The sequence below is a fragment of the Citrus sinensis genome, chromosome 1, assembly GCF_022201045.2.
Source record: "Citrus sinensis cultivar Valencia sweet orange chromosome 1, DVS_A1.0, whole genome shotgun sequence".
Lineage (NCBI taxonomy): Eukaryota > Viridiplantae > Streptophyta > Magnoliopsida > Sapindales > Rutaceae > Citrus > Citrus sinensis.
The window spans coordinates 8,022,659-8,040,286 of NC_068556.1; the positions used below are offsets into that span (position 1 = coordinate 8,022,659).

Genomic DNA, 17,628 nt, shown 5'->3' on the forward strand with positions numbered 1-17,628 from the left:
CATGAGCTGCAGAGTGCCGACCCCTGGAAAGTCATCGCAGTTAAAGGTGTGCCATAAAAAGATCTTGGTAGTGACAATTGCGGTATTTTTTTTGTTGATGCTTACGATATATTTAATGTTTGGGCTTAGACTTGATTGTAACAGTAGTCACAGGGAGTATTTTAAGAAGAAAACTGTAGTGGATATATCTAATGGTGATATTGGATTGTAAGTCATTATAGTCATTTGAATGTTGATGTATATATTTTTTCCCCCCAAATGTACTTAAGTATATACAATTTTAATACTTACTTTTTAATAATAAATAAAATAAAATTAACTTCATTATATATAATTGTCCAATACACAAAAAATAAAAAATCATTGTACATAATTACTTGGAACAATGCAACTATCTTCGATTTGAAATTCTTATATCGCTTACGGTTATGTCCTAGTTCATTGCACCGCCCACATTTCACAATCCTCCGGTTTACATCTTCGTTAGCAGAAGGTATTCTAAACTTTTTACGATGACCAGATGGTGGTGTTTCTACAGGTGGATAAACGTGTATCTCTGAGATTTTATATGGAACTTCTCAATCTGCCACGTCGCCAATCAGCTCCACTAGTTGTGCGTAAGCTCTCACCAACGATTCCTTGGTGTTAAAATCAGAACAAATGCTTATATAATCCACTCAGATAGTTAAACAAGTGGCAATTGCATGTGCACAAACAAGTTGATCAAGTTAGAATACTCTACATGAGCAATTCTCATTATGTATATCAACTAACCCTTTATTAATACCACTACCTAAAACTTGGAATCGATGCTGAGACACAGAACGAACGATCATTTTTCGGCTAAAGTTCTTCTCTCAACGATTATTTCATCTGCCCATGTTGTTAGACGAGTACCCATCGATTCAACCATAATTTTTTAATTATGAAACTATTGTTGCAATTTTTTTTAAAGTGATCAACAAAATGAGTAGTCAAAAATTTTTGCAGTTCCCTAATGAATCACACTCTCCATGATGTTAGTGGTAAGATTATATCTCATATCTTTTAGCTCAAACCTTACCCAATTACACGTACTTACATTATTCTCTAAGTAATCCACCAGACCTAAGTGCAACATCCACAATCCCTCAATTTATTTTTTAAATTCTTTGTGTCCATATATTTTTGCTATGTTTATAAAGATAGGCTTAAAATTATCCCAAACAACTTTAGACATCATGAATTTTGACTTGATATTACCTTTAACATGGTAAAAGCAAATGCCGTGGGTAGCATTGCAAAATACTCTAAGAACAACTCTCTTAATGGAAGTGTATCAGTCGAAAATAATTACTAAGTCTGGTTTATTGCAAATCACTGTATGTAACTTTATCATAAACCATTCCCAAGCATCATTATTTTTCGAATATATGACTACAATGGCTAATGAATACAATTGATTGCTTTCATCCAAACATGTTGCCACAAACATGCTTCTCTGATGTAGCTTCTTTAGATGAATGCAGATCTGGATATCCAATTTTTTTGATGCACTTACATCTAGATCTGGATTTACATTCGCATAGATCTTAGATTTTAGATTTCAGATCCACATTTTTTAATATGGGATCCAAATTTTATATATTCAAATCTTTCGAATATTTGCGGATGCTGGTCGAATCTGAATTTTCTTACCATCTTTATTACTATCAAATCAATTAGAATAAAAAAAATTAGCACAATAAATTTATTTTTTTCAATTTTAATCAATTCAAATATCGGAGTAGGTATAAGGGAAATTATCACCGGTATACCCTTAAATGTCACCAGTATCAAACGTGCTACAACACTTTTCGCTTATATCACTCGTATACCCTAAGTTGACAAAAGAGTTCTGGCGTTCACCTTTCCGTTTACTACCGTTAAGAACTTAACAGAATTTGAGCAAAATTACTATTTTACCCTTTAAACTCAAATAAACTTAAAAAGATAAATTTACCCTGAAAGTGAAGCAATTGAAAATGTAATCGTTGGGAGCCAATAACGGTTACATTTTTGGCTATATAATGACCTAAAACACAATAAAAATAGCTTACAACATTCAACCAATTTCCAACAAGAAATCAGCCACCACACACCTGATAATCTCTTTAAATTCAATCAATTTGTTACTCTTTTCCAACTAAAAACCAGAAGCACATTAACAAATCATTTATCTATCACATGTCAAGCAATCACATACCAAGCAATTCATATGAAAATGGCCTCCAGTAAAGCATCAAGTTCTGCTGATAGTGGACATACTAGATATGATAAAGTAAAATGTCAACCAAAATACTGCAAGTGTGGCGTGCAAGCAGTGGCTATGGTGTCAACTACATTGCAAAACCCTAATGCAATGTTTTGGTCATGCAGGTGGAAGTATTGTGGAGTGAGGCATTGTGGATTTTGGGAATGGTTCACTGTGGAATCTCTCATATATCCTAGTACTAATGGCATGATGGCAGGGAAAAACTTGAAGCTGAATGATGATTTGGTTAAGATAAAGAAAAAGGCTAAAAAGCATCGAAGGAAAGCTTAAATGAATCTTAATTGTGCTACTGTGTGTCTTTGTAATTGTCCTTATGAGAAAGTAATGTAACACACAAAGTTTGTATTCAAGAAATATTCAACAGTCATAATTATCAACTAAAACATCATTAATCTAATCATAACATATCCAAAATATGCAGATAGCAACATATCTCCTTCAAATACATATTCTAAAAACCATTTTGATAGCTTAGCTCATGCAAGAGCATAATTAAGTTCAGTTGAAATCACATAACTAGCATAATAGTTATGGAAATTGAAATTGATAGATTGTTTCTAACAAAACATTGCAAAATGAGCATCAAACTTAATTACAAAGCACCTGTGACAGTGGACGCTTGTGATGGATTCTGTGATTGGGTGACTTGGGATAGGTTGACATGTGAAGTCTTTCATATATTACAGAAAAGAAAATAAATTAAGCTCCTTATATGCAATTATGAAATATGAACAAAAAGAAACGAAATTCAACCTTTTTTTTTGCTTGTTCCAGCAACTCCAACAGCATTTGCGCTTTTTCTTTTCATCGATCCAACACTGGAGCTTTTACTTCAATCACTTGGTATATAGTCTCTCCTCGCTGTATTTCTCGTTCTGGTTGGTGTTGATCGCTGGCTTAAAGGATCTACTGACTGGCCTGAAGAATTCCAATTGACAGCTGAAAAAATGTAACTTTTATGTTAGATGACAATATAAACAATAAACATAAATGAATAAAATTGATGGACCAAATAGATACCTGAGAATTAGTGCTTGTAGCTTTGGTTGCCCTTGCAACCGATGGTCTCAATGGACAAGATCTTACATTGTGGTTTGAGCCACCACAAACCGAGCAATTGACAAAAATTCTCCTACTGCGTTTTTGAGGTTCAGTGGCTGCTCTCTTCCTGTATTTCTTTAGCCTTCCAATCTTTTTCCGCACAATTGGGGGATCAATTAGGGGCCTATCACCATGCTCCCATGTCTGCTCATCGGGAATTGGACTAAACATAACTGAATATGTATTAATGTAGGCTTGCTTGGTAAAGCAAAATGGAATATACTCCTCAATTTCATGCCTTGCATAGCCTATGACAGCCATAGCATGATAGTAAGGTAAGCCGGCAATTTCCCAATTCCCACAATCGCACGCCTTGTCCTCTAATTTCACTATAAACCTCCTAGATGGATAATAAGATTTATTCATGACTTGAAAATTCAAGTCTCCCGAGGATTGCACAATTATTTTTTCTCCTTTCTTGAAAGTTTGATCCAACTCTTTGTAAATCCTAGGAGCAATATTTTTTTGCCAAGTATTTCCTTCATTTCTTCTCTTTGTAAATCTTTTCATCAGTCTGCATCTAATTTCCTCAAGCATTGACAAAGCAGGCATGTCTCTATAAGGTAGAATCCAATTGTTAATGCACTTAGAGGCATTGTTGTCAGTCATTTCTACCTTGCAGTTTCTATCGTATGTATGCATAGATCAAGTGTATCCCTCCAGCTCTGTTTCCAACCAATTAGATGCTGCTAACTTTTCCTCTTTGATCTGTGCCATTGCCTCCTTATAATCATGCTTGTTACTACTTTTTGCTGCCTTCCAAAAAAGAGTCTGCAAGTTGGCACCAAAATGTTCTTTTGCAAAATTAGCATACACATGCCTACAACATGCCCTATGATAGGCAGTGGGCTATGTGTTCGGAATTGCATTCAACATCCCCTTTTACCTATCACTAATAAATGTTACCCACCTTCCATCATCTAAGTAGCTATGCAAATGATCAAGAAATCAAGTCCATGTTTCTGTGTTCTCAATCTCGCATACACACAATACCAATAGGACAATCCCTTTATTAGCATTTGAAGCAACAATAGCCAACAAAACTCCACTATATTTTCGCTTTAGGTGACACCCATCGATTCCAATGCACGGTCTGCAGCCATTCAGAAAAGCATTTCTTTATGCTGGAAATGCAATAAAAAATCTTTAAAATAGACATTTCTTAGGAACAATGACTGCATCACATAACACTTTGGAAATGGCTCCTGGCTCAGCCCGATGAATAGCTGCAGCGTACTGAAACAACTTCTCATAGCCCTTCGAATGGTCACCATATATTAGAATCCTTACTTTTTATCTAGCCCTATATATTGTGGGCTTTTCAATCTTCAACCTGAATTTTTCTTGCATATAATTCTTGGGAAGAGATATCTTGACATTTGCATCAATAGCAACATGTCCCTTTATCATTTCAGCAATCCATGTTGAAGTAACTTTCACAGATTTCTTGGTAAGCTTACATTCATGCTTTTTCTGATATCTTTGCAGCCAAAAACCATTCTTATCTTCAGTCTTGCACCTTTAACAAACCATGGACAGCCAACCTCCTTACAAGTTGCATAATATCTCCGCGGTTCACTATATTTTATGCTAATGTTAAACCCTTTTCCTAATCATAACCTCATGCAACACTTGTCTAAAGTGATTCACATCCCTAAACATATCACCTAATCTTAGCCTATATATCCCATCAGCATCTAATTTATACTCATGTTTTTCTAAATATTTTGTAAACTTCACACTGCCAACATTGATGTCATCATCAGAAGAGTTCACAACCATTTCGACTACCCTAGTGTCATCATCTAGTAAACCATCTCCACTTCTATCGCTATCACTCTCGCATTGACTGTCCTCACTACCCTCACTATCATCACTGTCCTCAACAGACACAATATCATCAATAGGCATATTAGGTATTGGTTGCACAACAGGTTCCTCACCATCACTGTCACTTCTTTTGTCTGATCAATCTGATAATAGTTTGTCTTCATCAATTTCACCCTCATGAATAGTTGCAGTAGCTTCGTGTCCATAACCCTTTTGCATATCATCGAATTCATTTCTTGAATTGTATGGCTAACTTCTGGTGTAGCTTGATCATTCAACATATCTATAACTTCTGAAGACAGGTGTACTCCTAAGTTAAACAGCAATGATTGTATTAACGAAGCATCTGGATTTTGAGGGCATAAAACAGGCACGACTTCAATTTTAAATATAATAACATCCATCAAATTATAAAACCCAAATAAGCATTTCATCCCAAATTCAGAATCTAAAACAACCTTGACTTTACTTTCTGGGTTCATAACAGTTAATAAGATTTTACCAATTGTATTTAACCCATGTACAATAGTTATCTTCAATGCCTCAACCTTTATTCTATCAACAATCCAATGTTCAAGGTTAATCATACCGATATGATTTTTTCTCCTTTAAAAGAAATCACTAGCTCCATTGTTGACATGTCTAATGTAATCCCAAAAATAACACAATGTACTTAAATATGAATCCTTTAAGCTTTTCAAACACAGCGTTTGAAATAAATATCATACAATACTCAACAGTCCGCAAGTTGAAAAAAACCCCAATTAGTTTTAACGAAATACATATAACAGCAAACAGACCCTCAATATGCAAAAACCAGAACCGATATCATTTACCATCTAAATGCACTTCTATAAACCTAAAACATTGATTGCATAAGAATAAAAATAACCCAAAAAATAACCATTGCTTATTTCTTCGTTTTCTACATTCTACGGTTTGTAACAAAAATAAATTCTCATGAATTCAGATAATTTCAAATTATTTCTTACATCTATTGACTAAATACAAGATAAGAGATATATTGCATGAAAAAAAAATTATATATGAACATACCTAACAACTCGATGCTTCGCTCGCTGGATTCGATCGAAATCAGCTTACTCTTCTGTCAAGGTCCAAATCAATCTCCACATCTATCACTTAAACTTGTTTCATGGTCAAATATTGAGGGTTTTTAGTAAAACGATGACAGGCATGCATACAGTCTTGCACCGGTTGTTCATATGCATGTAAACTTCTGTTGATGTGAATAAAGAATGGGGAGGATGGACCACTTTTGTCTTTTTTTGTTTGAGTTACAGTGAAACGATGTCGTTTCTCTATAACTTTTTTAACCAAAATAAAAAAACGACGTCGGAATTTTTTCTTTTTAGTTACAGTGAAACGGCAGCGTTTTCGGGGGATTAAAACGACGTCGTTTTGTCCAACAAAAACGACGCCGTCTTTCTTTGCAACCTCTTCTTTATTAAAAGACTATATTACCCCTATGACATCAGCATATCTTAACAGTAGTAAACGGAAAGGTGGACACTATAACTTTTTTGTCAATTTAGGGTATACAAGTGATATAAGCGAAAAATGTTATAGTACGTTTGATACCGGTGACATTTAAGAGTATATCGGTGATAATTTTCCTAAATATAATAATTACCTAAACTTTAAATTTTTATCTTTTTTATTAAATTTTACTTATTTATCACGTCAGCCACCTATATCAATCACTTTTGTATTATTTTATTTACAATAGAAATATCGAAATAACCAACACTCTCATAATTAATAGGAATATCGAAATAACCAACGCTCCCATCATCAACTGCACTATTAAAGTGAGTACCCCTCGTACTATTACACGTTCCACACACATATTATCCACTTTTGTGTTCTAATGTCATTAGAAGGATCATCATTGTCGCAAAAATCATTGTTGTGAAATGAAGAGTAACGTTGCTCTGACGACGGTAATACCTCTTCTCCAACATCCGCTAATGGAATGTCGTTGTCATCAATGGTTTAATTATTGTCATGGAGTGGACTGACTTGTCACATCAGCCACTTATATCAATCACTTTTGTATTATTTTATTTACAATATCTAAACAAAATTTAAATTACAAAATTTAACTTATAATATCTAAAGCAACACTCCGTTCTCGAGGAAAAAAATAAAAAGAAAAGAAAGAAAACACTCTCTGTCGCAGCAACAAAAATGAAACCGAATCAGCAGATGTGTCTTAGATCTCTCTCTTCTCTCATTCAATTGGACGGCTCAACGATGCCGTCCTGCCAGTGACAAAATCTCATTCTTTTTCTTTTTCTTTCTCAATTTTATGTCATTTTTTCATAATTTATTTTATGAAAATAAAAATTGTCATGTCATCTTAATATTTTATAATGAATTTATTTTTTATAATTTTGTTTGCATTAATGGGTATCAGTATTGAACTCGACTTTTGTTTAAGCTTTTAACTGCGTTTTCAATCTTCAAAATCTGCAGCAATCATCGGTTTGATGTGTACTGCTTAAAACCCTTGATTGAAGATCTAAAAACTACAAAGTAGTATAAGAAATTATCATTTCTATCACGTTCGCGGTGAGTAGCTATACCTTTATTTGCTTTAGTCAAAACGTGAGAGTATTTGGGAAGTAAGTTGTATGATTTTATAAGATTTCCTTGAACTATTTCAAGATCAACTTCTTTGCCCTGATATGTCTGTTGATATGTTAACTAAACACCATATTCTTGCTACATGTCTACTCTAATGTCATTCGGAGTGTATATTTTTTTCATAAATATATTTATCAACGATAATATAACCAACTCAACTCCTTACTTGACGACGACTATCAAACAATATCTCATTATGACAAGTGTGTATATTGTCAATTCTCCTAACCACTCAAGGAACATTTTGCTCGTTCGAATCTCTCATTTTTTGAATACGCCATTTACATGATTCCGAAGAATAATGGGCCTCGAAACATGTCATTGTGGACCGTGCAATCTTGAAATCAAATTTATCCCTAAAGGCAATCTCGTACAGTTCTAGTATTAAATCATTATTCTCAACGAATAGTTTACCCACACTAATATCATTTGAGTTACAACTTTTAACGAAGTTTAGAGCAACTATGTTTAAAGGCAAAATTGAAGCAAGGCTTGCGAGGGGTTCAATCTCTCTTATCAAATGGGCTATTAGAGGAGTGGATTAGTTGTCTCTGTTATTTGTAGGAATATCATTTTGATGTTCTTCCTCATCATAAATAGGAATATCGAAATAACTGATGCTCCCATCATCAACTGAACTATTAAAGTGAGTGCCCCACGTACTATTATACGTTCCACACAAATATTATCTACTTTTGTGTTCTAATGTCATTAGTAGGATCATCATTGTTACAGAAATCATTGTTGTGAAATGAAGAGTAACGTTGCTCTGACGACGGTAATACCTCTTCTCCAACATCCGTTAACGTAATGTCGTTGTCATCAATGATGTTATTATTATTATTATGGAGTGGAGAGTAACGTTCTTGCAACGACATGATCCTTGGCAATACTCGTTCTTCAATATTGAGGATAAAGATGTTTGCTCTAAATGAAGTTTCAGTTTCGACAAGTGGGTCAAGATTTTAGCTCGAAACTTGAGTAAATGTGGTAACAAATATAGGGATGCATCCATAGTTGGCCACATCAAAAGCCATATGTAACACAACCTTGACCATTTCATCATTAAATATGTCTATGGATAATGAACATGCACGATAGATTGTCATACTGGACCTTAATGTTGTCTTCATCGTGATACAATCTTCATTAGGATTTATCTACAAGACCTCATAAACCCTTGCTAGAAATTGATGAAATATACAATTTTTCTGAACTAAAAAAATTAGAATCTTAGCATTCACATACTTCATTCGGTCATCCATCAACATCTCCTACCAACTGTCATCACATAATTGAAAAACAACTAAATCTATTAAGCCTAAAATTATAATATATATATATATATAAATAATTATACACTAGAAAACATAACAACAAGAATATGCAGTTGATAACTCTATAAAATGAGAGTTATCATGACACTTTTAAACTTAAATTAATAATACTTAGAGAGTAAATGATGTGTTTTCATTGCATTTTTTGTTATATTTTGTATAAACATTCATCTTAGTTTATTCTTAATAAATTTTGTTTCATCTAGAATAATTTGTGAGCTTAAATCATATGCATAATTGTAGGTGATTGGAAGCTCAAATTTGGAGGAAGGAATGTTGCTGCAATATGCTTGCAAAATATGCGATCTACTGTAGCAACCATTGCTGTAGCAATCTTGAAATAACGACAGAGAAAATTCCGCGCGAAATACCTAGAATATTGCGATCTGGAGTTTTTTAATTTAGATGATGTGCGCCCTACACTTCCGTTTACCATAATTTTCAAGTATAGAATAAGCACATACGCCAAAGAAAAGAGGGCCGTCAATTAAGATTAAAAAAAAGTAGAGAAGAAACAACAAAAAAATAGAATTCCTGTTGAAGATTTAAGGCTTTACGAGTCGAAGACAATTGGAGAATTAACTTGAACTCATTTTTTATTGTTCTTTTCTTGTTTACTTGTTATTCATTGATTATAAAGATATATTTAACGGCTAGAACTCAGTTGTTTGTTTACATTTCACAAATTATGAACCGAATTTATTTGTGGTTGAGTGTTAAACAATCTTGATGGTTAATTGACTGAATATAGGTGTTGCTACATATTTACTATAGCATGTTACTTTAATAAATTTACATTCATTATTTCAGTTGACTACTAATTTAATGATACAAGTTAAAAAAGAGCCGCAAAAGGGCCTATTTTAATGGAACATATTAGAGTAATACTTGGCCTTAAATTGAGTTTTCTGGATTTAGTTTAACTTGAGTCCTAAGAGGGTTATACTAAATCTAAGATTAGTGATGAATTAGATAAAAGGATTCACTTTGTAAGGTAAAGAAGACTTATGCGTGTAATGTTATATCTTATGTTAACATAACAACTGGCCATTGTTAGATTGCATGAAGGTATAAGATATCCAACAAGCGACAACTGAGGATATAACTAGTTTCTACCCAATGTTGTAGTAAATGTTGTAACAACTGAGCTTAACATGAATAAAACGGTTAACACCAAAAAGAGAGTTTAATCACTCAACCACTTAATTCCAAGTGAATTTACTTTCATGTTTAACGTGCAACTTTCATTCATTGCATTTTTCTTATTATTGTGATTTATCTTACTCAGTCTAGCAGCTGAATTAGTTGTATTGATTTAATTTAGAATATAAATTGCACTGTTGAAATTGTCGTAGCAAGTCTGATAGCATCAATCCCTATGGAGACGATCTTGAATACTCATAATTTTATTACTTGTTGTATTCACTTGCACATTGACACCATTAGCATTTGAATTTAAACCAACAACATCACATTTTATATAACATTATTATATTACATTATAATAAATTAACGACATAACATTTAAAAAAATTTAAAAAATCTCTATATTGGTGACACATGCTGTTTGATTTGTGTATGATGAGCGTCTTGTCGCATGCATGATTAAGTGCGATAGGCACCATGTCGCACCAATCTTGTGTGACAGGGTGCCTCTCGCAGTAAGAGACAATTGCACCCAAATTGTCTCACCATGTCGCACCAAGAGACAGTTTAGGTGCAAAACTGACTGTTGGTGCAATTGCCACCATGTTGCACCAAATTTGGTGCTACATGGTGCATGTCGCACCAAGAGACAATTACAACCAAATTGTGTCTAATTGTCTCTTGGTGCGACAGGCACCCTATTGCAACAATTTTTTGCTACAAGGTGCTTTTCTCACCAAGAGATAATTGCACCGAGATTGACTCTTAGTGCGACAGATACCCTGTTGCATTAAGACACAGTAGCACTGAAACTATCTTATCGCACAAAATCGACCACAAACACACCTGCCAACATAACAAATGCCTCTTAACACTTGGTTATACAAAAGCAAAGTATAAACAATCTAAGAAATATTTCATCAAACATCTAATGTACAATAGTTATACGAAACCAAATTCCTTTCAATTAGCTTACCTAGATTTTGGGGTCTAATTCAATTTGTTAGAATCATGTCGGATTGGTGCTGGATGCGAGTTCGGATGTATTTGGTTGAAATTCACTTTTGTCGTCACTGTCGCTGTGGTTGTTCGCCGCTGCTGATGATGATTCAAGAGAAAAAAAGCTGCCTACGATTTGGTGTGAGGGAGAGAAGTTTGGGTAGAAATAAGAAGGGTAATTTAGGGTAAAAAACTTATATTTGGCTACTTATGATAAGAAAAAATTAAAAAGGTTAAATGTGAAAAATCAAAAACTTTTTAGGTCAGTTTTGTAATTTTCCATTATCGTTGGCCTAAAGGCATAATGGCTATAGATATAATATTTCATTTTAGAAGTTTGCTATCAACATTCTTTTATGACTTTATTATTATAAACATTCATTCTCAAGTGCAGACGTCCTTTTTTTTTTAAATGTGAACACGTTGTTAAACCATGCAACTTAATAGCATTTAAAATATGACTGTATTTAATTGCATGACTTAAAAGTACGTCCGTATAAAAAAAAAAAGAGGGCGCCTGCACTTTATGTTGATCAAAATGACTAAGTTTCATGACTTAACCATGTATAATAATTAAATTAATCTACTCAGGTTTCAATTCAAATGATTACTATAAAAATTATAGGATATAATGTAGTCATGCCACTGTTTACTATTATATATAATTAATCATAATTCATTTAAATAATCAAAATAAAACAGCATGATCAATCTCATCTTCTATGCCTTTGTAAAACATATAGTGCTGTAAACTTTAAAAATAATTGCAAAAACTAAAACCCAACAACTGCAAGGATTTTTCGATCATACCAATGAGCCTTTGGTCTAATGGGAGAAGCCTTACACTTACAATGTTGAGTGCAAGGGTTCGATCCTCCATAAGAACTTTATGGAGGTTAATTTCAGTTCTCCCTAAATTATTAACTAATTGAGTAGAGACAGTCTCTCCCTTACGAATTGTGAGTGGAGTAGACACTCTTCGAATATTAAAGAGTGTTTAAAATATTTAAGTAAGTGCTTCAGTGTGTCAATGTATGGTGCTGGTCCCAATTGTATAATATGATTGTAAAAGTTAATTATAATATCTGATGTAATATTAGTAACAATCTGTATATAATAGAATTCAAAAAAATAAAAAAGATGTTTCGATCATAATAAAATAGACATACACAAATTTCTCTAATTGAATTTGGTATTATAATAATGTAATATATAGATATCAAATTCAAATGCATGTACTTAATAAATCCAAGAAAATTTATTCAAGGGTAACCTATATAATCATAATATCATATGATGCAATTTATAATTCCATGCATTTTTTTATATATTATAAATGCAATCGGTGTCAAAAACTCAACTCCAATCAAATACACTACGATATGATTTGAACATATAAATAAAAAATATATATATTGAACGACAAGAACGACAAGAATTGAAGGTGGCTCTGATACATTAAATTAAGATAGAATCATATCTCCAATCATAATTGTTCAAGTTTCAAGCACTCTCTACATTCACCAAATTTTAAGAGGTATTTATTTAGTTTATTCCACTTTATAGCCTTTCTTTTGTGATAAAAAACAAACTTTAGCAAACATAAATTTGTCTAGGATAGGGACTCTTTCTATAATAGTATTTCATAACTTAAATACTTTACACTTCCTTCCATTAAAGAAGTGAAATTAATAAACTTTATCATTTTCATTGTGAAAGTAGTTAATAAATATTAATAACCTTTATCACTTCCATTATAAAAGTGGTTAATAAACATTAATAAACTTTACCACTATTCCTTCAAACAAGTAAATGAGTCATTAATACGAGTTTATCTATATATTTATTTAAACTAATGACTTACCACATAATGAAAATTCGTACAAACCAGTCACTCGCCCTCGTATTAAAAGATCATCTCACCCTGTGGTCGACATTCCATTCCCCTTAGTCGTAGGTGCTCGTTCTATTTTGATTTGAATGGGACGGGTCTCCCGAAGTACATATGGTCGACCCCTCAGAGGTAGTAGGTATAGTCATTACTTAACTCGACCTGCAGACACTCGAAACTCCCATATCTTGGTTGGATCAAGGCAATTTCTGACAAGTTCCCGGAGCTTATGAGCCAATTAGAAGAAGAAGAAGAAGAAGGTGAATGAAGACCCCTATTTATATACCTTTAGGCAACGAAGACATGCATTAAATATGCATTAAACGAAGACATGAATTTTACTGTTCATCAGGCATGAGGTCTCTTTGATATTAGTTGTAACATGTAGTATTATACTATTACTGACTTAAATAATGAATTTTATGATTTTCCAAACCTGTGTTAACATTTTTTTTTTCTTAACTGCATGCTTGTTCATTTTCCTGGTTTTTCATAATCGCCTGCCTAATGAAATCTTACACAGCACAGGTGTAGTTGCTTTTATTTCTAATGAGTTGATAAAAAATACAAAGGAGAGCGGAATTGCGGCCTTGGAAAAGATAGATTTTTGTTAAACAGCTCCTCAGACTTCATTTTCTGTGGGATAATTAAGAAATTTAAAACAGTTTTAGTTAAAAAATTTAAATGATCACTATAGAAGGGGGTATATGATATAATATATGGAAGCAACCTCTTCCCCTTCCCCAAGATTTGGGAGAGTTCTGAATGAATGGGCATCCTTCAGCCTGTTGAAACTTTGAGCCATACTGCACAGTTGTCCCAAACCGGCTCTCCTTGCGTTCTCAATAAACGACTTACCATATCCCTGAGAATCTAGCTCCTGTTTCGTCGCAATTTGCAAAAGCTCAGTGAATCATTTTAGACCCTGCCCAATTTTTGCATCCAGCAGCATGAACCACAAATTGTGATTCTTTTCTTCCCCGCTCCCCTGCTTCTAAATTCAACAAGACAATGGAAGCATGATATCATAATGGTTGTGATCTCTTGGTGTTTGTTTTCACAAATGAGAGGAGAAAAACAATTCTTGGAGAAAATATTTACATGTAGACGATGATGAAATTGAGATTATAAATGATGTGACACAAAACAAGAATCTTGATATAAACACCAGAGAAATATAACTATGAAATGAAAATATAAAATGTCACAGTCCTTTAATCACCACAATTTAATAATTATCTGAGTGTCCAAATTTGGTCTTTTAGCAAAAGAGAGGGAGAGAAGTGAGAGTTACTTATAGACATCCATACATATACAGACTGGTGAAGAAAAGAAACCACACACTGCCAACATTAGTAAATGAAACCCCAATTTTAATAAAATATCTGCTATGATAAATTCATGTACTGTTTACTGACTAGTAGCTATTAGATGTATGATTGATTTGATTTGGCTTTTATTCATTTGCTTATATCCCTCGGGGACTAGGTTTTTTCATTCATTTGACCTATTAAATAGTTGACAGAGAAATTACGGAGCCAATCAAACTCGTAAACCTATCCTTGCAATTAAGGAAATCCTCTCTGATGATGACCAAAACTTCTGGGTTAAGTTTCAGGAAAATGAAAGACATCACAAAAATTAAAGCAGAAAGTGAATAAACAAGAAACAAAACTCTTAATGCAATAAATTCCCAGCCGGGAACACGAATTCCTTATCATCAAAGAGACCATTTGCATGTCAAGTTGAAGGAAATCCCACAAATGTTGCTAAAATATGCGAAATCCATTTATGTTAGAGGAATAAAGAGGATAGTTAAACCTAATTCTATAAGTGGCCTGAGACGAAATTTCAAGATAGCGGCTTGTTACCTTAATCAACTGTTGCAGTCGAACTATCCTCTATGTGGCTGTTATTACTGACCTGGTGCCCAACTAAGTGGTGAAGCAGCACACCAGCAGCAACACTGACATTCAAGCTCTCCACAGCCATAAATGACTGGAACTGTTCTGCTGACCCATGATTTCCATTAGCATCCACATCATCAATTTCTCCAGCAGTTACATCAACTGGAATGTTTCCAGGGATCCTAACCAAATGTGTACATGATCTCTCCACCAAAGGCCTCAATCCTGTGCCCTCACTGCCCAAAACTAGAATAGTTGGCTGACCAGGAGGAATCTCATTCAAGGGAACTGCTTTTGAAGAAACTGAACCGCCAAGGACTCGCCAGCCATTTTCAGCTGATGATACCAAGAACTGCATCATATTGTTACAGTACCTCAGCTCCACCAATTCAAGTGACCCTGCACTAGCCTTGCTCACAACACCACTCAATGGTGCTGAATTTTTTGCACACAAAACCACCCCTGAAGCTCCAAAGAAGTAAGCAGACCTAATGATGGCCCCCAAATTTTGAGGATCTGTCACCTCATCCAGTGCTACCCAAAGAGAGGCTTGATCTTCATCAGCCGAAATAGGGTCCAATTCTTTTATTTTGACCATCTCCAATGGAGATGCGTCAAGAACAAGACCCTGATGAGGGCGATTACCAACAACCATATTGAGATCATGCTTTGAGGTTTCCTTTATGCTGATTCCCATATTTTCAGCCATCTTCAATACCTTCTCATACCCTTTCTTGTCCTTCTTCTTTCTATTGTTACTGCTTAAAGACAATCCTTCTTGAACATAGAGTGCATAGAATTCTCTTGTTTTTGCTGACAACGCAGCTAGAACTGGCCCTACTCCATATAACCCTTCACCAACCATCTTAGGTACAGTCGATGGAGCAGCCTCTTTCCATGTAGTTCTTCCAGAGTTTTCCTGCCTATTCCACCTTTGATATTCTGGTTTCTCTGTCCTGGCTTTGACGTCCCGTCTGAAACTATTCCTACGCTTATTCCATTTTGAATCACTAACAGCCTCCATTTCTTCTCCTTCTTCTTCTGCAGTTCCCTGGTTTTTAGCGTAAACATTTTGGTGACCTGTTGACATATCTACAACCCTTTCTCTATGTTCTTCTGTCCTGGAAAAGGTTTTAGTCGATTCCTCCAAAGAGCGGCCAATATTTGTAGTTGTTACTTTCTCCAACCTTTTGGCCGATTCCTCCCAAGAGGAATGACTACTACTCACATCTTCTAATCTTTCGGCTGATGCCTCCCACGATGAACGACTAGCCTCAGCACTTATCACCTTCCCCAACCGTTTTGCCTCCTTAACTTTGTTTGATTTCAATGAAGCAAGTGGTCTTCCAGCTCTCAACACAGGACTTCTTTCATCAACTCTCACCGAACTCAAACTCGAAAAGCCCCTCCCTCTAATCAAATCACAACATTGAACAGCACATTTCACTCTCATCACACTTGACACTCTTCTTGGCTTCTCTAAAACGCCCATTTGCATCGACTTATTACAAAATACTAATGAAAAATTTGTGGATTTTGAGAATCCTAAACTTCTGATGTGACCATTCCGAGAGAAGCTGATAAAAGAAGGGTTCAATGGAGGTTTCGAAACAGACCCCATTGGTAAAGATTGAGACTTTGTGTAAATATATTTAAAAAATCTGGTGGGTTCGGAAGAAATTCTAGTTGCCAAGGACAGTGCTTGGCTACTTGTTAAATTAGAGTACATTGTGCACAAAGAGATAATGGATAAGCTTTGTACTTTTTAGTTATAAAACAAATGAATCAACTTGAAGCAGCGGCTGATGAATATAAGAATATACCTGGATTGTAACCAAAGGCCTTTGCAAGCAATACCCAGATTCTTATCTACAGCCCATGAATCGGTAAGAGTGTTTTCTCGCAGTCCCAATCTGTTCTTGTCTGTTTCAGAAAAATAAATTGGAGGATTTCGTTTTAGGAGCGTGGTGTGGACGATAAGTGGAAATAAATAAAACGACGTCGTGTGGTGGCGAAGTGGTATTGATATCCTGTCATGTGGGTGTTAACGGAATGCGCCGTTGGCGCTTGAATTCGCCAAACCGCCTGAGCATTGTTGAGTTATTACCACTTATATCCCTTATAAGTTTTTTTTTTAATTTATTTATAAAATGTCCCTTATAAGTTGAATTAAAAAATGTTTATCTTAAAATTAATGAATTTATTAAAATTCAAACTAAAACATATATAAACTAATTTTATTCTTATTTTTAGAATAAGTTAACGCGACCTTCTCAAATTCAATCTAATTTATCTTAGTATATTAAGATCAATAAAAATCATACACATTATTAAATTTTTTTAAGGTGAGAGACTTAATTTGAATAAAATTTCCTTAAAATCATATCAAATTGGTTTTTTTTCTATTTTTTTAATTATATTTATTAAAATTATATAAATTTCTCAAACTCAATT

At 34.1% G+C, this 17,628-nt stretch overlaps 2 protein-coding genes across 3 annotated transcripts; both read right to left on the reverse strand.

Annotated features, from left to right (window-relative positions):
• Positions 1 to 3,199: 3,199 nt before the first annotated feature.
• Positions 3,200 to 4,003, reverse strand: LOC107176660 (uncharacterized). Its single transcript, XM_015529477.1, has 2 exons — positions 3,314 to 4,003; positions 3,200 to 3,232 (listed from the first exon to the last, which is right to left on the reverse strand). Exons 1-2 carry the CDS (start codon positions 4,001 to 4,003, stop codon positions 3,200 to 3,202), a joined length of 723 nt encoding a protein of 240 aa, XP_015384963.1.
• Positions 4,004 to 13,772: 9,769 nt separating this feature from the next.
• LOC102627548 (uncharacterized) lies at positions 13,773 to 17,188 on the reverse strand. Of its 2 annotated transcripts, XR_003065038.2 has the most exons (3): positions 15,139 to 17,187; positions 13,998 to 14,261; positions 13,773 to 13,903 (listed from the first exon to the last, which is right to left on the reverse strand). XR_003065038.2 is itself a non-coding variant. In XM_006475517.4 (2 exons), exon 1 carries the CDS (start codon positions 16,901 to 16,903, stop codon positions 15,140 to 15,142), a length of 1,764 nt encoding a protein of 587 aa, XP_006475580.1. In that variant the 5' UTR covers positions 16,904 to 17,188; the 3' UTR covers positions 13,773 to 14,258; position 15,139. The 2 variants fall into 2 exon arrangements, 1 of the variants encoding a protein (XP_006475580.1); XM_006475517.4 differs by having other exon boundaries at positions 13,773 to 14,258; positions 15,139 to 17,188.
• Between the last annotated feature and the right edge of the window lie 440 nt (positions 17,189 to 17,628).

Coding starts and splice junctions, on each gene's coding strand:
- LOC107176660 (XM_015529477.1), bottom strand. CDS start 4,003: ATGACTGACAACAATGCCTCTAAGTGCATTAACAATTGGATTCTACCT. Junction 3,233..3,313: donor CTACAAGCACTAATTCTCAG/GTATCTATTTGG, acceptor ACATTTTTTCAG/CTGTCAATTGGAATTCTTCA.
- LOC102627548 (XM_006475517.4), bottom strand. CDS start 16,903: ATGTACTCTAATTTAACAAGTAGCCAAGCACTGTCCTTGGCAACTAGA.